Genomic DNA, 21,002 nt, shown 5'->3' on the forward strand with positions numbered 1-21,002 from the left:
ATGGAGGAGTGTTCCTCTTTCTCCACATCCTCACCAGCATCTGCTGTCACCTGAATTTTTGATCTTAGCCATTCTGACTGGTGTGAGGTGTAATCTCAGGGGTGTTTGGATTTGCATTTCCCTGATGATTACGGATATTGAACCTTTTTAAGGTGCTTCTCAGCCATTCAGTATTCCCCAGTTGAGAATTCTTTGTTTAGCTCTGTACCCCATTTTTGAATAGGTTTATTCGATTTTGTGGAGTCCAGCTTCTTGAGTTCTTTGTATATAGTGGATATTAGTTCCCTATCAGATTTAGAATTGGTAAAGATCCTTTCCCAATCTGTGGGTGGCCTTTTTGTCTTACTGACAGTGTCTTTTGCCTTACAGAAGCCTTGCAATTTTATGAGGTCCCATTTGTCGATTATTGATCTTACAGTACAAGCCATTGCTGTTCTGTTGAGGAAATTTTCCCCTGTGCCCATATCTTCGAGGCTTTTCCCCACTTCCTCCTCTATAACTTTCAGAGTCTCTGGTTTATGTAGAGTTCCTTGATCCACTTAGACTTGAGCTTTGTACAAGAAGATAAGAATGGATCAATCCACATTCTTCTACATGACAACCGCCAGTTGTGCCAGCACCATTTGTTGAACGTGCTATCTCTTTTCCACTGGATGGTTTTAGCTCCCTCGTCAAAGATCAAGTGACCGTAGGTGTGTGGGATCATTTCTGTGTCTTCAATTATAGTCCATTGATCTACCTGTCTGTCACTGTACTAGTGCCATGAAGGTTTTATCACATTGCTCTGTAGTACAGCTTGAGGTCAGGCATAGTGATTCCACCAGAGGTTTTTTTTATTATTGAGGGTAGTTTTTGCTATCCTAGGTATTTTTTTGTTTTTGTTTTTCCAGATGAATTTGCAAACTGCCCTTTCTCACTCTGTGAAGAATTGAATTGGAATTTTGAGGGGATTGCATTGAATCTGTAGATTGCTTTCGGCGAGATAGCCAAGCATGGGAGAACTTTCCATCTTCTGAGATCTTCCATTTCTTTCTTAAGAGACTTGAAGTTATCATACAAATCTTTCACTTCCTTAGAGTCACACCAAGGTATTTTGTATTATTTGTGACTATTGTGAAGGGTGTTGTTTCCCTAATTTCTTTCTCTACCTGTTTATCCTTTGTGTAGAGAAAGTCCACTGATTTGTTAGAGTTAATTTTATATCCAACAACTGCACTAAAGTTGTTTATCAGCTGTAGGAGTTCTCTGGTGGAACTTTTAGGGTCACTAATATATACTATCAAATCATCTCTAAATAGTGATATTTTGACTTCTTCCTTTCCAATTTGTATCTCCTTGATCTCCTTTTGCTGTCTATTTTTCTGGATAGGACTTCAAGTACTATATTGAGTAGGTAGGGAGAAAGTGGGCAGCCTTGTCTAGTCCCTGATTTTAGTGGGATTGCTTTAATTTCTTCTCCATTTAGTTGAATATTGGCTACTGGTTTGCTGTATATTGCTTTTATTATGTTTAGGTATGGGCCTTGAATTCCTGATCTTTCCAAGACTTTTATCATGAATGGGTGTTGGATTTTGTCAAATGCTTTCTCAGCATCTAAGGAGATGATCATGTGGTTTTTGTCTTTTGTTTATATAGTGGATTATATTGATGGATTTCCGTATATTAAACCATCCCTGCATCCCTGGGATGAAGCCTACTTGATCATGATGGATGATCGTTTTGATGTGTTCTTGGATTCGGTTTGCAAAGATTTTATTGAGTATTTTTCTATCAATATTCATAAGGGAAATTGGTCTAAAGTTCTCTTTCTTTGTTGGGCCATTGTGTGGTTTAGGTATCAGAGTAATTGTGGCTTTATAGAATGAATTGGGTAGAGTACCTTCTGTTTCTATTTTGTGAAATAGTTTGAGGAGAATTGGAATTAGGTCTTCTTTGAAGATGATAGATCTCTGCACTAAACCCATTCTGTCCTGGACTTTTTTTGGTTTGGAGACTATCAATAACTGCTTCTATTTATTTAGGGGATATGGGGCTGTTTAGATTGTTATTCTGATCTGGATTTAACTTTGGTACCTGGTATCTGTCTAGAAAATTGTCCATTTCATCCAGGTTTTCCAGTTTTATTGAGTATAGCCTTTTGTAGTTGAATCTGATGATGTTTTGGATTTCTTCTCGTTCTATTGTTATGTCTTGCTTTTCACTTGTGATTTTGTTAATTAGGATAATGTCCTTGTGCCCTCTAGTTAGTCTGGCTAAGGGTTTATCTCTCTTGTTGATTTTCTCAAAAACAAAACAAAATAAAACAAAACAACAACAACAACAAAACAGCTCCTGCTTTGGTTGATTCTTTGAATAGTTCTTTTTCTTTCTAATTGGTTGATTTCAGCCCTGAATTTACTTATTTCCTGCAGTCTACTCCTCTTGGGATAATTTGTTTCCTTTCTTTTTTTTTAATTTTTTTATTAGGTATTTTCCTTGTTTACATTTTCAATGCTATCCCAAAAGTCCCCCATACCCACCCCCCCAATCCCTTACCCACCCACTCCCCCTTTTTGGCCCTGATTCTAGAGCCTTAGGTGTGTTGTCAAGCTGCTCGTGTGTGCTCTCTCTAGTTTCTTTTTGGCAGCACTGAGAGCTATGAGTTTTCCTCTTAGAACAGCTTTCATCATGTCCCATAAATTTGGGTATGTTGTGGCTTCATTTTTATGAAACTTTAAATGTCTTTCATTTCTTTCTTTATTTCTTCCTTGATCAAGTTATCATTGAGTAGAGTGTTGTTCAGATTCCATGTCAACATTGGCTTTCTATTATTTATGTTGTTATTGAAGATCAGACTTAGTCCTTGGTGATCTGATAGGATGAATGGGATAATTTCATTATTTTTGTATCTGTTGAGGCCTGTTTTGTGACTGATTATATGGTCAGTTTTGGAGATGGTACTATGAGGTGCTGAGAAGAAGGTATATCCTTTTGTTTTAGGGTAAAATGTTCTATAGATATCTGTTAAATCCATTTGTTTCATAACTTCTGTTAGTTTCACTGTTTCTTCGTTTAGTTTCTGTTTCCAGGTTCTGTCCATTGATAAGAGTGGGGTGTTAAAGACTCCCACTATTATTGTGTGTGGTGCAATGTGTGCTTTGTGCTTTACTAAAGTTTGTTTTAATGAATTTGGATGCCCTTGCATTTGAAGTACAGATATTCAGAATTGAGTTCATCTTGGAAGATTTTACCTTTGATAATATGAAGTGCCCCGCCTTGTCTTTTTGGATAACTTGGGTTGGAAGTCAATTTTATTCAATATTAGAATGGCTACTGCAGCTTGGTTTTTTGTTTGTTTGTTTGTTTGTTTTGCTTTTTTTTTTTGGACGATTTGCTTGGAAAATTATTTTCCAGCCTTTCACTATGAGGTAGTGTCTGTCTCTGTCCCTGAGGTGGGTTTCCTGTATGCAGTAAAATGTTGGGTACTGTTTATGTATCCAGTCTGTTAGTCTATGTCTTTTTATTGGGGAATTAAGTCCGTTAATATTAAGAGATATTAAAGAAAAGTAATTATTACTTCCTGTTATCTTTGTTGTTAGAATTGGGATTCTGTTCTTGCAGCTGTCTTCTTTTAGGTTTGTTGCAGGATTACTTTCTTGCTTTTTCTCGGGTGTAGTTTTCCTCCTTATGTTGGAGTTTTCCCTATCTTTTAAAGGGCTGAATCATTGTAAAGATACTGTGTGACTTTTGTTTTGTCATGGAATACTTTGGTTTCTCCATCTATGGTAATTGAGAGTTTTGCTAGGTATAGTAGCCTGGGGTGGCATTTGTGTTCTCTTAGGGTGTGTATAACATCTGTCCATGATCTTCTGGCTTTCATAGTCTCTGGTGAGAAGTCTGGTGTAATTCTGATAGGTGTGCCTTTATATGTTATTTGACCTGTTTCCCTTACTGCTTTTAATATTCTACCCTTATGTAGTGCATTTGTTTTTCTGACTATTATGTGTCCGGAGGAATTTCTTTTCTGGTCCAGTTTATTTGGAGTTCTGTAGGCTTTTTCTATGTTCATGGGCATCTCTCTATTTAGGTTAGGGAAGTTTTCTTCTATGATTTTGTTGAAGATATTTACTTGCCCTTTAAGTTGAAAATCTTTATTCTCATCCATACCTATTATCTGTAGGTTTGGTCTTCTCATTGTGTCCTGGATTTCCTGGATGTTTTGAGTTAGGATCTTTTGGCATTTTGCATTTTCTTTGATTGTTGTGTCCATGTTTTTGATGGAGTCTTATGCACCTGAGATTCTCTCTTCCATCTCTTGTATTCTGTTGCTGATGCTCGCATCTATAGTTCCTGATTTCTTTTCTAGGATTTCTATCTCCAGGGTTGTCTCCCTTTGTGATTTGTTTATTGTTTCTACTTCCGTTTTTAGATCCTGGATGGTTTTGTTCAATTCTTTCACCTGTTTGGTAGTATTTTCCTGTAACTCTCTAAGAGATTTTTTTGTTTCCTCTTTAAGGGCTTCTAGCTGTTTACCTGTGTTTTCCTGTATTTCTTTAGGGGAGTTATCTATTTCCTTCTTAAAGTCCTCCATCATCATCATGAGACATGACTTTAGGTCTATATCTTGCTTTTCTGGTGTGATGATGTATCTAGGACTTGCTATGGTGGGAGAGATTGGTCCTGATGATGCCAAGTAACCATTGTTTCTGTTGCTTCTGTTCTTATTCTTACCTCCTTCAATCTGATTATCTCAAGTGCTTGCTGCCCTCAATATATCTGATTGGAGCCTGTCTTCTTATAATCCCAGTTGATTCAGGACTCCTCAGAGTCTAGCTTTCTCTGTGATCCTGTGATTCCAGGCTCCTGTGAACCCGAGATTCTGGGTTTGTCAGAGTTCTTGGCAGTCAAGCTTCTTCTGAGATCCTGGTGTGACAAAGCCCCTGTTATTCTGGGATCCTGGAATCTTAAGATCTTGGGTGTGTTATAGCGCCTGGTAGTGGTGTCTCCTCTGGGGACTGTGGGGCTGTCTGGTGTGTTTGAAATGAAGGTATACTAGCACTGATCAGAAGGAACCGGAGCTGCTGGTCAGGCAGGGCTCACTTGTCCTTGCTCCTGCTGTCACAGGCCTGTCACCATTGGTTTGGAACAGAAGTTGTGTTCCACTCACCAGTGATCCTAAGATTGTGTGGAGAATCCTCTGGGGACTGTGGGACTGTCTGCTGAGTTCACGCCCATGGTGACCCGGAGCTGCCACAGACCAGAAGGGACTTGAGCCCCTGGTCAGGTGGGTTTTCTGCTTCCCTGCTGCTTGCACAGGCCCAGCACAATTGGATTGGAACCAATGTTGTGTTCCACTCACCAGTGATCCTAAGATTGTGTGGAGAGTCCTCTGGCTACCTTGCAACTGCCCGCCCTATCCATTAGATGCTTAGAATCATGTCAGTATCTTATTGTATGGATCCAACTTAAGAAATTAAGCAATAGGGCTGGTAAGATGGCTCAGCGGGTAAGAGCACTGACTGTTCTTCCAAAGGTCCTGAGTTCTGCATCTAGCATCTTGAAGTGATTCTGTTTTCTTTCGCTCCTCCATGTCTTAATACTTGCTGACTTCAATGACTTCACAGGCTCATCTAGTCAATTCTTGTCTTGGTGGGAAGCATAGTGGCATACAAGCAGACACAATGCTGGAGAAGGAACTGAAAGCTCTACATCTGTATCTGTAGGCTACAGGAAGAGAAACACTGGGCCTGGCTTGAACATTTGAAACTTCAAAGCCCACCTCCAATTACATACTTCTACTGGCAAGGGTATTCCTATTCCAACAAGGTTACACCTCCCAATAGTTCCACTCCTTATGATTCTATGTGGGCCATTTTCATTCAAACTACCTCAGTGATCTTGAAAGTCTTTTAGATATTATCTCCTGACTATTCATAGCTACTCTAAACCCTGGAGAGACTTTGTAGATAAATAAAAACATGAACAAATGTAGGACAAATTTTAGTAATGCAAAAATGTGATAAAAAAAAAAGGATTCTGGAGATGCTCATAGTGATAATGGTCCAGAAAAAGATAGCAGTCATGGGGAAAGTAGACAGAGATCAACACACAACATTGAACAGATGGTTGGAGGAATGGTATAACAGAAGTTACTAAGATGTCTCCATAGAACTGGAGAATACTTGCCAAACATGTGAGGCCCTGGATTTGATCTCTAACACTTGTGGAAGACATTTTCCAGTACTCTACCAAACCCCAGAAAATACTATAATTTTTAAAGTTGAAATTAGAAATTTAGAATTGGTATCAAATCTTGCCTGTACTTCATCCTGCACATGGTTTTCCAAATTATTTTATCATCTTTGTTTCCACAAAACTTTAGAACTGTTGGTCATGTCAACTTTTTAAATGATTTTTTTTCTATGAAGCAAAATTAGAGTTTATTAAGGAAAGGTGGGGTTTTTTGTTCATTTTATTTTTTTCTGTTTTGTATAGACAGGGTCCTATGGAGCCAAGATTGGCCTCAAACTCACTATGGAGCTGACAAGATGCCCTCTCAAGTTCTAGGATTATAGGCATATGTCACTATACATTGGTCATGCTGATGCGGGGGATTGAACCCTGAGCTTTGTGCATAGTAGACACCTATTCTATCAATTGATCTACATCTCAAAACAATAACAAAAATGTTTTAGTTTTATTTATTTGTGTAGTGTGTGTGTAGGTAAGGGGATGTTTGGGCTTGTGTGCGAATGCACACAAGGGTAAGTGAAAAGATTACCTGTGGGAGTCACTTTTCTCCTTCCAGTACATGGTTCCTAGGGTTCAAACTCAGGTCATCAGCCAGAGGCAAGTGCCTTTACCTGATGAGCCATCTCGCCAGCCATACTTTAAAAATGCTAATATAACCATACATTTTTAACAAATTAAGAGCATTCTATGGTTTTTTTATGCTGTGACAACAGAAACTTCTTTTCCTTGAATATGCCCTGTTGATTTATATCACTATACTTGGTTATGATTTGTCTCTTTCTAGGGTCCTTTCTCCATGCTTTGAATTTATTCCATTTCAATTCTTGTTCATTATTTAAGACTACTCAAAGCTGTTCCCTTTCTCACTCAAATATTTCTTTAATTTTCTTTTTTATGGACCTCACCACAACTTGTGTACAACTTTATATTTTATTCAAATATTATCAGTACTAGCTTCATCTTTTCTTTCTAGATTATGACCATTTTCAAAACAGAGACTACATCTTGTTATGTCTATATTCCAATGTCTTTCCTGGCATATATATCCCTTAATACATTATACACATATTTGAAATAAATGTATAGTAACATACTTAAGAGTAAAAATGTACAACTTTCTATGAAGGACAAACAATTAGGAAATGAGATTTCTTTCTTCATTAAAATTACCAAAGTAGGTTTAGTAATCATTTATGATATACTACACTAGAATTTCAATATATTCTCTTTTATCCACTGAACAGAAAAATTTGTTTTGCTTTCTTTAGCATTCAAGTATTTCATTGTCTTAAGCATGAAGGAACAGGTGGTAGAACACTCTTAGTGGATGGATTCTATGCAGCACAACAAGTACTTCAAAAAGCACCTGAGGAATTTGAACTCCTCAGCAAAGTACCATTGAAGCATGAATATATTGAAAATGTTGGACAATGTCACAATCACATGATTGGGGTTGGGCCCATCTTAAATATCTACCCATGGAATAAAGAGCTGTATTTAATCAGGTGAGTACCAAACAACTATTCTACTATGTAATATATTTATTACATATTAAGCTCTTGACTAGTGTACTATCTCCTTGAATCATCATTTGGCTGTCTAGTAGAATATACAGTGTATCATATTCAAAATCTAGCTCATGGGCTCTACTCACTTTAAGCTCACCTCACTATGTATTTGCTATTGTTTTATTGAATGATATATTCACTGAATTGCCCAAACAAAAGACCAAAAGCTACCTTCAACTTGTTCATGTCCCTCACATTCAACAACCAATCTAATCAAGGTTACCTACTAATTTTTATCAAAGTAGTCAGTGCTTCCTATCAGCAATGCCACTTTTTGTGTGAGACCACTATCACTTCTACATAGTACCATTGATTTCACCCTTTATCTACCTTTTATCCATTTTGTATGCTGTAGCTAGAAAAATTTTTTAAATTTGAATTTATTGTGTGTATGTTTATGTGTGTAGAAAAATATATAGCCACTGCATATGTGTGAAGGTCACAGGAACACTTTTCAAGGGTTAGTTCTCTCAGCATTGGATCAAGAAATCAAATCAAAGTCAGACCAGACATGCCTTTAATGTCAGGATGCAGAGGCAGGGGGATCTCAGAGTTAGAGACCACTCTAGTCTACAGAGTGAGTTCCAGGACAGTTGGGGGATGTTACACAGAGAAAGTATGTCTTTAAAAATAACCAAACAAAACACCAACAACTTAAAAAAATCCTATATCCACTTAATATCTTCCTAAAAACCCAAGTTATTCTTATACTGTATACAATTCTACATGGCCATACCCCTTCTTACTATTGTAACTTCAACTCACACAACTCATGTTCTACACAGATTCTGCCTAAGAAAAACTGCATTGCTTTAGGTTTAAGTTGTTTTCCATGTTGAAGCCAATGTTTTTATATTATTTTAATTCCACTTAAGCTAACTTCTATAGTGCATTGTTCTTCCACAAAAATTTGTTGAGTATCTACAAAGACACAGGCACTGTTTTTTATTCCAAGATATAATTGTGAAAACATTATGGATGCCATAAAATTTCCATTCTAATAAGAAGGGCTATTTTATTTTTAAAAAACAAATATATAGTATATCAAATGATAATAAGTACTAGGTGAAAATAAGGAAGAAAGCTGCAAAAGGTAACTTGATATAGTATAGAAAAGGTCAAATATTGACTATCAATCCGTGATTTATGGCCTTGACCAAGTCACGTAACCTATTGACCATGAGTTTCTGAATTTCAATAATAATATCTACCATATCCATTATTAAAAATAAGCTACCAGCTGGGCGTGGTGGCACACGCCTTTAATCCCAGCACTCAGGAGGCAGAGGCAGGCGGATTTCTGAGTTCGAGGCCAGCCTGGTCTACAAAGTGAGTTCCAGGACAGCGAGGGCTACACAGAGAAACTCTGTCTCCAAAACCCACCCCCACCCCCAAAAAGTTACCATCTCTGTTCTTTACCCTCATAGGTAGAAGAAATTATGTCAATAGTAATTCACTTTTCTTGGATAAGTTCTTCCAAGAAACACTCCTTCAGTCATCTCTTGTATACCACCACATGAAATAAGATGTCCAACATTTTACTATGAACACCTTAACAAATGGAAAAATAAAAAAGCATTTAATGTGGGGGAAACCTCACCCTGCAACCTATATCACACCATTAAAATATTGCTACTCATTTTTTATCATGGAACACTCCATTTTTCTGTCTATCTGTCATGGTTAGTTTTTATGTCAACTTGACACAAGCTAGAAGACATCTGAGAGGAGGTACATTAATTAAGAAAATGTTTCCATAAGATTGGCCTATGGACAATCCTGAGGGCATTTTCTTAATTAGTGATTGATGAGGGAGGGCCCAACCAACTTTAGGTAGTTCTATCCTTGGGCTGGTGATCCTGAAAGCAGGCTAAGCAAGCCATGAGGAACAAGTCACTAACTGGCACTCCTCCATGGCCTCTGCTTCAGCTCCTGCCCCTAGGTTACTGCCTTGTCTGAGTTCCTGTCTTAACTTTCTTTGATGGTAAGCTATGATGTAGAAGCTGGACCTAAATGAACCCTTGTTTTACAAGTTGTTTTAGTCATGTTTCACCACAGCAATAGAAATTCTAACTAAGACACCATCTATCCACCCATCAGTTGATCATATTCTTTGAAGTATTTTAAAGTATTTTGTAGATACACACATATTTCCCACTAAAATACTTGAATTTCTATATAAAAATGAGTTTGATATAGTTTTATATGTTTTTTGTTTTCAAGTGCAAAGTACATATAATGATGTTTTTAAATGTTAAATATAAAATTATTGTGACTTGAGGATGTTTGTCCCAGGGTGTAACACTGTTAGGAGGTGTGGCCTTGTTGAGACAAGTGTGGTCTTGTTGGAGGAAGTGTATCACTTTGGGAGTGGGTTTTGAGACCCTTTTCCTAGACGCCTGGAAGTCAGTCTTCTCCTGGCTGCCTTTGGATCAAGATGTAGAACTCTTGACTTGTTCTCCACTACCATGCCTGCCTGCATGCTGTCATGCTTCCTGCTTTGCTGATAATGAACTAAACCTCTGAAACTATAAGCCAGCCCCAATTAAATGTTGTCCTTTATAAGAATTGCCTCTGTCATGCTGTCTCTTCACAGCAATAAAACCCAAACTAAGACACTTACAGAAGTTTGAGAAATGAATATATTTCTGTGGCATGAATCTATATTAATATATGAATATCATTATCTTCAATAGAGGAAGTACTTTTCTATTTTCCCGTTAAACACTGCATATGTACCTCCAAAAGGTATTATACTGTGTCTTTCTTTCCTCCTTTCTTTCTTTCTTTCTTTCTTTCTTTCTTTCTTTCTTTCTTTCTTTCTTTCTTTCTTTCTTTCTTTCTTTCTTTTCTTTTCTTTCTTTCTTTCTTTTTTTCTTTTTCTTTCTCTCTCTTTCTTTCTTCTCTTTCTTTCTCTCTCTTTCTCTCTTTCTTTCTCTCTCTCTTTCTTTCTTTCTTTCTTTCTTTCTTTCTTTCTGTCTATCTGTCTTTCTTTCTTTCAAAAAAAAACTACAAGTTGTTTCTAGTTTGCTTCTATTATGATTGAAATTGCCATTAAAATTCCCATAAAAGTACTTTTGTGAATATATATATTTTCATTCTTTTTTTTAATTAGGTATTTTCCTCATTTACATTTCCAATGCTATCCCAAAAGGCCCCCATACCCCCCCACTCCCCTACCCACCCACTCCCACTTTTTGGCCCTGGTGTTCCCCTGTACTGGGGCATATAAAGTTTGCAAGTCCAATGGGCCTCTCTTTCCAGTGATGGCTGAATACCTAGGGATGTGTATTAATTACTTTTCTCATTGCTATGACAAAATTCCTAACAAAAGCAATTCAGGAAAGGAAAGGTTTACTCTGGCTCAAAGTTGAAGAGTTATATACTTTGTAGCAGGTTACAACAGACAGTCAGGAATCAGAGAGATATGAATGCTGGTGCTCAGATCACTTTCTCCTTTGTATTCAGTCCAGGACTCTGACCCATAGAATGGTGGCACCAACATTCAAAGAGGGGCCTCCTTATTTAGTTACACCTCTCTGGAAATGCCCTCAGAGACTTGACCAGAGGTTTTTGTCTCTTAGGTGATTCTAGAGTCTATCAAGTTGATAATTAGTGTTAATTATTACACAAGAGAACTAATATGTTACAGAGTCCAGGAATATTTAATTTCAGTAAATACCATGTTTTACCAAACTAGCTATGCCATTTTTATACCTTCATAAAGAATGGATGAAAGTTGCATTTGCTCCAAGTTCTTGCCAGTACTTGGTGCTGTCACTTGTATTAATTTTAGCTACTGTCATAGATACTTTTGTAGGATGGCCTTATGAGCAACTGTTCACAGGAATTGGATAATTCTTTCTCTATGATGCTATCAATAACAAGTAAAATAGTAAGAGAAATCTAATTACCTAAAATAGTAAGCTGTGACAAATTTACTCTTTCCAAGTTTCAATTGCCTTATGTGTAAAAGGAGGCTAATAACAGTTTTCCTTCTCAGATGGTAAAATAAGCCAATGAAATAGTATTTATATAGCTACCAAATATATAGAAACAGAAGTCTCTAGAAATAACACTGGATATCAACACCCTATTGAAGACTGCTTTCTCACTGTCCTTATATGAACATGGCTCCTAAAAGCTTGAGAGAAAGCGCAATTCATTATGCTCATCCATTTGATTCTCTGATAGTAGTCCTGTGAGGTCTACTAAGCTGGTGTTTGTCTCACATATGAGAAAAAAACAATATTGGTTCTGATTATGCTATATACCAAACTCAACAAGTATCATCTGATATCTTGAAGAGAAAAAAAAATTGTTTCTCTTTAAAAGGAAGACTATTGGCAATATCTACTAAAATCTGACAATACACATACCTTACAATCCAAAAATTCTATCATTAAGTTTATACCAAGCAAAATGAATTCATACATTTACCAGGATATATAATAGAATGTTCACGGAAGCACTACTTATAAAATAGTTCCTAAGTGAAAACTACTCAAACGTTCAGTAACAGTACAATGAATAAATTATGGAATTATCATACAGTTAAGTTCCATACAGCACCAGTAATGTATTACTACTACTAAATGATGAATTTCGTAACTGCAATATTAAATGAAAGATGCCAGACACAAAAAGGAGATACCATATGATCCCATTTGTATAAAACATTTTATAAACAATTTTTAGTGACAGAAATCAGGATGATAATTACCCTTGTGTAGGAGAAGAAATGTGACTAGAAAGGGGCTCGAGAAAAATGTTACAGTGTTCTAGCAATAATTGGTATATCTCAGTAGTGACATGAATGTCACCGCAAAATGAAAATTCATCAAGATTTATTTATGTACTTTCCTACATATGTTATACTTCAGCAAAAAGTTAATTTCATTTTTCCAAAATAGAAATACATTATGTTTTCTTTTAGACAAGGCTACAACTATGTAGCCTTGTCTGGCCTCAAACTGAAAGAGTTCCACTTGCTTCTGTCTTTTTAGTGCTATGATTAGAAGTGTACATACCACACCTGGACAGAAAAATATTATCCTAGTAAAAAATTTTCAGTGGTCCCCATAGTAAGCAGATCAAGTCCAAGGTGTTACCATGCCCTCCATGACTATGTATGTGTGTATAAAAATCTTACTTCTGGCTACTTCCTCTATTTCATTTCTTGAATCATAATTCTCCTTGATGGCTCAAAACAAGCCACATGGCCTGCTTGGTAGTCTGTAAATATAATAAAATGCTTTCTATCCCAATGCTTTATATTTGCTATTCTCTCTGGTTAAACTATACTTCCTTCAGTTTGTCATATACTTGATTTCTATTCACAGAGGCACCAGCTCCAGTGTCAATTCTCAAAAAATTCCTTCAGCATTCAAAAACAATATTTAGTTACCCTTAAACACATGTCACTCTATTTTCACACAGCATCTGTAACTCACTGAAATTATCTTATTTATGTATCTATTGCATATATATCTTTGTATCCTCAATAGTATATAAACTTCTGAAAAAAAAAAAAGCTCAGACCATGGCACATCACATATTTATTTTCTAATAAATTCCTTGGCATAGTAGATGCTCATGTAAGTGCTAGTACTGCATGACTAACAGAGTGAATGAAGACCTCTGAGTAAAACTGTCTACTAGGTTATATCTAGTATTTTTCCCCACAAAGAAAAATATTTGTGGAATTATCTCATTCTTTATATTTTAAAGATAGCTTTGTTTATACAACTTACATTATCCTCCTTAGTTTAATGTAATATGTTCAAATCCTCCCCTGATGTTTTCACCGCACTCTGATCAATAAGTACTTATTCCAGGAAACACACTTCAGACAAAAAACCATATCATAAGAACAAAACAAAAGAAAACAAAACAAGTGGGGGGCACTATGGGGGACTTTTGGGATAGCATTGGAAATGTAACTGAGGAAAATATGTAATAAAAATATAAAAAAAAAAAAGAAAAAAAAAAAGAAAACAAAACAAAACCAATCATATCCTGAGATGGGAGAAATCAGCTGGAACTTAACTTTGACTCCATGTCCTCAAAAGACTCCAAAGAAAAACAAAATGTGACCAGCCGATAGTGGAATTTCTTTTCTCTAGTGCTGCATTCCTAAGAGTAATTTGATTCATTGTCATTTCAAGTTTCAAACAGTAAACACAGAGAAAGCATTATCTTAAACAGTTCAATAAGCAGTCAGTATCTATCATGTGTCTGAGATCTTTATTTCTCGTGGTTCTATATAAGGTACAACAACTATGACAGGGCTGTCATCAACACTGTGCCTTATGATGTTGTCCATCGTTGGTATGCAGCACACCGAACCCTAACAACTGAATTGAGAAGGCCTGAGAATGAGCTTTGGGTCAAATTGAAGCCTGGAAAGGTAGGTCCAAAACTCTACAAAGATACATCAAGTAAGCTTGCCATACAAAATTGGTGAAGATTGAAACTTGTTTAATATGTGTCACCATGTTACAAAGGGAAAAGTTTTCTTATTGTTTAGTCCTGCCAGTCATTCACTGATGATTGGAAGCAGGCAACACTTTATCTCCAGACACACTTATTTTAATGATGAAGGATTTAAGTAAGATCCTTCCAGTTTAAAAACCCTTTCCATTTTTAAATCTTGATATTTCCTCTAACTACAGAATAGCTTCAACTTTTTAAGAAAGTATAAACTGAGGATTATAGATAAAGAAACCAATTTTATGATTTACTTTTAAAAAAGATAGTTGCTTAAAAAATTGGAATTCCTTGGGTATACAAGAGCTTATAAAAACTATTTCCTTTTTAATTGCTATTTAGCCTTCTACAAGGTTAGATATATCTTATTTTTCCCTTTACTCTAGTTATCTTCAAAAGAAAAATATTTTATCAGATGTAACTCATAGAACAGTCTAAAGCTTTATCTTTCAGTGATCTCTTCTGATTTAGATTCCCTAAGATTTGTCCTCATTCTGATTGTTACTCTCTTTTTTCATACATTCACAGGTACTAATTATAGACAACTGGCGAGTACTTCATGGCAGGGAATCATTCACTGGCTACCGTCAACTCTGTGGCTGCTATTTAACTAGAGATGATGTATTGAATACTGCTCGTCTCCTGGGTCTTCATGCATAAAATCGAAAGTGCTAGGATTATGAATACACTTGGCATCCTCCTACCAGAATTTTATATCAACAGAATAATATTGTGTTAAAATTTGGTTAATGTTGTCTATTTTCCCATTCTACAAAACAAAGCTTTTCCTTACTTTTCTAGGAGAAGCCTGTTAAAGAAAGAGGGCTTCTGAGTAGTCTAATATCAGCCATCTAGTAGGGTAGATTTCTCCCCAAGTTATAACATGAGTCTAATCTTTTCCTAATCTTAAGTACAGTAATTACAATTACTGTACTTAAGAAATATAATCTCAGCTGGGCAGTGGTGGTGCACGCCTTTAATCCTAGCACTTGGGAGGCAGAGGCAGACAGATTTCTGAGTTCAAGGCCAGCCTGGTCTACAAAGTGAGTTCCAGGACAGCCAGGGCTACACAGAGAAACCTTGTTTCGAAAAACCAAATGTGTGTGTGTGTGTGTGTGTGTGTGTGTGTGTGTGTGTGTGTAATCTCCATATTAAAAGGAAACCAATAGTATTACATAATTTGTCTTCAGCTTATCAGAATACAAGACATTCTAGAAATAACAAAATACTGATCTGATAAAGCAACATTTGTAAAAAGTTTTTAGCTTTTATAATTCATTTGAATAAGAATATATGCTTACTTATATTTTGAATATATCCTATAATATCTTCTAGCACCTTCCAGTTTCAGAGGTTGATGGGATATTGTTTTCCTTTTTGATGACTGAATTCCATTGTGCCACAATTCAAGATTGATTCCACATTTTAGCTACTATGGATAATATATCAAAAAACATGGACATGCAGATAATCTGTGATACACAGGCTTAATGTATCACATATGTATAGTACGGTAGTTTTTTTTTTAACATTCTTGAAAGCTGTGTTCTGCTTTCCATAATGAATATACTAATTTACATTCCCAGCAATAAAGAAATAAGCCTTCTTTTCAGTGTACATCCTCACTAACTTTTATACTTTTTGGTGTTGATTATTACAATTATAGCTGGATCAAAATGATATCTCGCTATAGTCTGATTTGGGTTCTTCCTGAGGACTAGTGATATTTTGTAACTTTTCAGATAGCTCTTGGCAACTTTATGTGTTCCTTTGAGAAATGTTGTCTTAGGGTTTCATTTTTGTGAGGAGACAACATGACCAAGGCAACTCTTATAAAGGAAAACATTTCATTGGAGCTGTCTTACAGTTCCAGAGGTTCAGTTTATTATCATCATGGCAAGAAGCATGGCAGCATCCAGGCAGACATGGTGTAGGATGTGGGATTGTGAAAGGCACCTTTTTTCTGATTAACTAGGTTTACACCCCAGAGACCCAGCAGGTGTTCCTACAAGGAACAGAAGGCCTTTGCCATGCTCCCACACACTAGGCTCCTGACAGGAGGCCTCAGCTCTCCGTAATTCTGTGGCCATCAGTCACATAGGGCAACACCCCTAGCCCCTGGTATTCTGTCTGGACTCCACCCCCACAGTTACCTGGCAACAGCCAGGTATGCTCCTCCCCACAATTACCTAGCAACAGCCAGGTGGGCCTGTCCCACTATAAAAGGGGCTTCTTGTCTCCTACCTTTCTTACTCTGTCTCTCTCTTTTGCCCTCTTTCTCCCCCTCTCTCCAAGTGGCCATGGCTGGCCTCTACTTCTCTACTCTTTCCCTCTCTCTGCCTTTCTCTGACTCTACTTCCATCTTAGCTCTCTGCCATGATAATAAATGCCTTAAAACCATGGACTGTCCCCTTCTCATCTGGACCTCCTGTAGGGAACAATGGAGCAGGTCATCCTCTAAAGAGCCCTTCCACATAAGGCCTCTCTGCATTCTTAGCCATGGTCTCCACCAAGCCTAGCCAAGCTGCCTGCCCAAGCAAGCCTAGGAAGGACACTCTCATCCCAGCGAGAACCAGCTGGAGCTTTCTTCCTGCCCTTTTCCCTTCGCCCCGGGCCAAAGCCAGTTCCAAAGGCCCTTACTCCATTCTCAGCACTTCCACTACATCAAGTGTCTACATCTACAGTATTCAAGAGCTACCTGCAGTCCCAGGCTAGCTGGCTACCAGCAGTTCTCCAGGGACCTCAGACTGTGCTTCCTCACCCCTGGAGTGGGATCCTGTGACTGTGGTGCCCAGCGGCAGTAACAGCTGCGATGTGGGGTGCCCGTAGTCAAACTTTCCGCATCCCGCCTTGCCCAGCAGCCCAGGCCCGGGACCACACATGGGACACCATTTTAACCCACAGTAGGAGGAGCTGAGAGTTCTACATCTTGATCCACAGGCAGCAAGGAAGAGACTAGATGTTTCACACTGACTTTAGCTTGAGCATTTTAGACCTAAGAACCCTGAGTCCAGTGACAAACTTCCTCTAACTAGTCCACACCTCCTCCAATAAGGCCACACCTCCTAAGAACAATGCTACCTATGGCCAACCATTCAAAGACATGAACCTGTGGATACCAAACCTATTCAAACCACCACAAATATCAATCTAGAAATCTTGACAGCTTTTAGTCAGTTGCTTATATATTACCTATGGAATTTTGAAGACCCCCATATATTTAACACAACGTCACGTTTTCAAATATAGAGTCAACATTTTCTCTCATTCTGTAGTTTTCTTTTATTCTGCTGATACTCCTGTATATTTTGCAATGTGAGCCCCTTACGATCCTTAAAAGTTACCAAAGACACCAAAGAGTATAGGTAAAATATACTAACTGTATTAGACACAAGAGAGAAAAAGAAAGAAAGAAAGAAAGAAAGAAAGAAAGAAAGAAAGAAAGAAAGAAAAGAGAAGAGAAGAGAAGAGAAGAGAAGAGAAGAGAAGAGAAGAGAAGAAAAGAAAAGAAAAGAAAAGAAAAGAAAAGAAAAGAAAAGAAAAGAAAAGAAAAGAAAAGAAAAGAGAAAAGAAAAGAAAAGAAAGTTGAAAAGCTAAAGACAAAACACCAATCAATTACTTTTCAGATACATGCCATTATATTATGGCATGCCATCTTTGGCTACTGTGTACTGGTGCAATCATGGGGATAAAAAACACAAATATCACCTTAGTGTTATTACAAAAATAAATTTTAATCTCACAAACCCATTAAAAAGATGCCCAGGAATCTCACCAAGTGTATCTTTAGACAGTACTTTGACAATGACAGGGCTAGAATCTTGGTTCTTGGTTCTTCAACTATGTCAGCACATTAAAGGACTGAGCTGAAACCCCTCAGCTTTGTCTTAAAATATCAGAAGAATAAAGGAGAATTTCCAGTCTCCTACAGGACATCTCCAGACACTGTTGGTAGCTCAAGCTCAATAATAAGATAGAAATAGAATTCATATATAATGTTCTTTCATCCTGGAAGAGTTGTCTCCATCTAAATCATTTCTCAAGAAATTAAGAGTCATGACAACTCTCTTGAAATACAGTCACCATCAGTTTGGTATTTATGAGAGAAATAATTGCAGGCAAACTGTAAAGACTTCTGAGGTTCCATGTAATTCTCTCACAGGCACACACACAAACATACACACACACACACATACCACACTGAGAGCCAAAGGGTTACTGGGTTCTACTGTTCAGGGAACTAACTCATCATGATAGATGATGTGCCTACAGAATACTTGATATTACTAGGAAAACCTGTATTTGGGCAGTTAGATAGCATTTACAAATATTAACTCTATTCCTTCATTTCTGTTGATCTTTTCATATTCCCCCTGTTAAAGTATTGTTTAATTGCACATTAATTGCAAAACTTTGACAGATAGAATTTAATGCTTTGTTTGCTTTATGCCTTCTGTGGTGGGGGCATAGGCATATGATAATTCTTTTAAATATTTTATTCTTTGATCATTTCATAAATGTATATAATGTGTTTTGATCATATTTACCTCCTAACTGTTATCCTTGCTTATCTCCCTCCCACTTCAGCCAAACCCATTCTTGCCAACAAGTCTTCCTCCTACTCTCAGGTCTTCATTGTGACCCAGCAGGTTAGAAGAGGGAGTATTTGGCATTATAACTAACACTAAATATATTTGGGAAAACCATATGGAAACCTCCTCCTATAGAAGCTTCCTAAAACAAATCAAACCCAGTAACCTTTGAACTCTCAGTGGTGTGTACTACAGCAAAACAGTACCTCTGGACACAACAAGGCCATTGTACACAGAACTCATGGTGGTTGTCACTGTGATCAAGCCAGCTAAAAGTCCCAGGATGGATGAGGGAAGGACTCATGAAGTCCCACCCATACCAAAGGAGCTGTTAGCAATTGTTAACTGTTGTGGGAGGGAGAGACAGTTTTCTTTAGGAATATAGTCCCTGAAAGGCTACCCATGCCCCAGTAGATGGTACAATGCCCATACACTTACAGATAATAGTGAGTAGACTCGGTGGGTTTAAAACAGAGTACAAGATGATGTGAGTGGAAAATGTTGGGCAAGAGTAATTGGAAGAGAAAGAATGGGAGGTGGATGACTAAAACATATGTGTTGATGCACTATATATGTTTGGGCCAGGGAGTGGCACTATTAGGAAGTGTAGCCTAGTTGGAATAAGTGTGTCACTTTGGGCATGAGTTTTGATACCCTAGTCCTAGGCTGGCTGGAAGTCAGTATTCTGATAGAAGCCTTCAGATGAAGATGTAGGACTCTTAGCTCCTCCTGCACAATGCCTGCTGCCTGGTTGCTACCATCTTCTTACCTGGGTGATAAAGGACTGAACCTTTGAACCCGTAAGTCAGCCTCAATTAAATGTTGTCCTTATACCTCCTCCAAAATTGACCATAAAATTGGTCACAACACAGGCCTCCACAGATACAAAAATATTGAAATTATCACATGCATCCTATCAGATCACCACAGACTAAGGCTGATCTTCAATAACAACATAAATAATAGAAAGTCAACACTCACATGGAAACTGAACAACAGTCAATGATTCCTTGATCAAGGATGAAATAAAGAAAGTAAAGGCTGTATAGAGTTTAATGAAAATGAAGCTACAACATAACCAAACATATGGGACATAACGATGGCAGTCCTAAGAGGAAAACTCATAGCCCTGAGTGCCTCAAAAAAGAAGCTAGAGAGAGCATACACTAGCAAACTGACAGCACACCTAGAAGCTCTAGAAGTAAAGGAAGCCAATTCACCCAAGAGAAGTAGACAGTAGGAAATAATCAAAGTCAGGGCTGAAATCAACCAAGTGGAAACAAAAAAGTACTATTCCAAGAATCAACCAAACCAGGAGCTGGTTCTTTGAGAAAATCAACAAGATAAATAAACCTTTAGCCAGACTAAAGAGACAGCACATGGACAGCATCCTAATTAACAAAATCAAAAATGAAAAAGGAGACATAACAACAGAACCTGAGGAAATCCAAAACATCATCAGATCCTACTACTAAAGACTATACTCAACAAAACTAGAAAACCTAGATGAAATGGACAACTTCCTGGAAAGATACCAGGTACCAAAGTTAAATCAGGATCAGATTAATGATTGAAACAGTCCCATCTCCCCTAAAGAAATAGAAGCAGTCATTAATGGTCTCCCAACCATAAAAAGTCCAGATGGGTTTCGTGCAGAGTTCTATCAGACATTCAAAGAAGACCTAATTCTAACTCTCCTCAAATTATTCCACAAAAGAGAAACGGAAGATACACTACCCAATTCATTCTATGACGCCACAATTACCTTGATATCTAAACCACACAAAGATCCAACAAAGAAAGAGAACTTCAGACCAATTTCCCTTATGTATATCGATGCAAAAATAGTCAATAAAATCCTTGCAAACCGAATCCAAGAAAACGTCAAAACTATCATCGATAATGACCAAGTAGGCTTCATCCCAGGGATGCAGGGATGGTTTAATATACTGAAATTCATCAACATAAACCACTATATAAACAAACTCAAAGACAAAAACCACATGATCATCTCGTTAGATGCGGAGAAAGCATTTGACAAAATCCAACACCCATTCATGATAAAAGTCTTGGAAAGATCAGGAATTCAAGGCCCATACCTAAACATGATAAAAGCAATCTA

General features: G+C 37.3%; 1 protein-coding gene across 1 annotated transcript in view; it reads left to right on the forward strand.

Annotated features, from left to right (window-relative positions):
• Window positions 1–15,033, forward strand: part of Tmlhe (trimethyllysine hydroxylase, epsilon) — a 118,350-nt gene extending 103,317 nt beyond the window's left edge. The window contains exons 6-8 of the mRNA XM_021154170.1: window positions 7,500–7,736; window positions 14,070–14,208; window positions 14,817–15,033. Coding sequence (XP_021009829.1) covers window positions 7,500–7,736; window positions 14,070–14,208; window positions 14,817–14,948 — 508 coding nt within the window. The 3' untranslated portion in view covers window positions 14,949–15,033. The remainder of the gene's footprint in view (window positions 1–7,499; window positions 7,737–14,069; window positions 14,209–14,816) is intronic.
• The last annotated feature ends 5,969 nt before the right edge of the window (window positions 15,034–21,002 follow it).

The sequence above is a fragment of the Mus caroli genome (assembly GCF_900094665.2).
Source record: "Mus caroli chromosome X unlocalized genomic scaffold, CAROLI_EIJ_v1.1 GL456233.1, whole genome shotgun sequence".
NCBI classification, from domain to species: domain Eukaryota; kingdom Metazoa; phylum Chordata; class Mammalia; order Rodentia; family Muridae; genus Mus; species Mus caroli.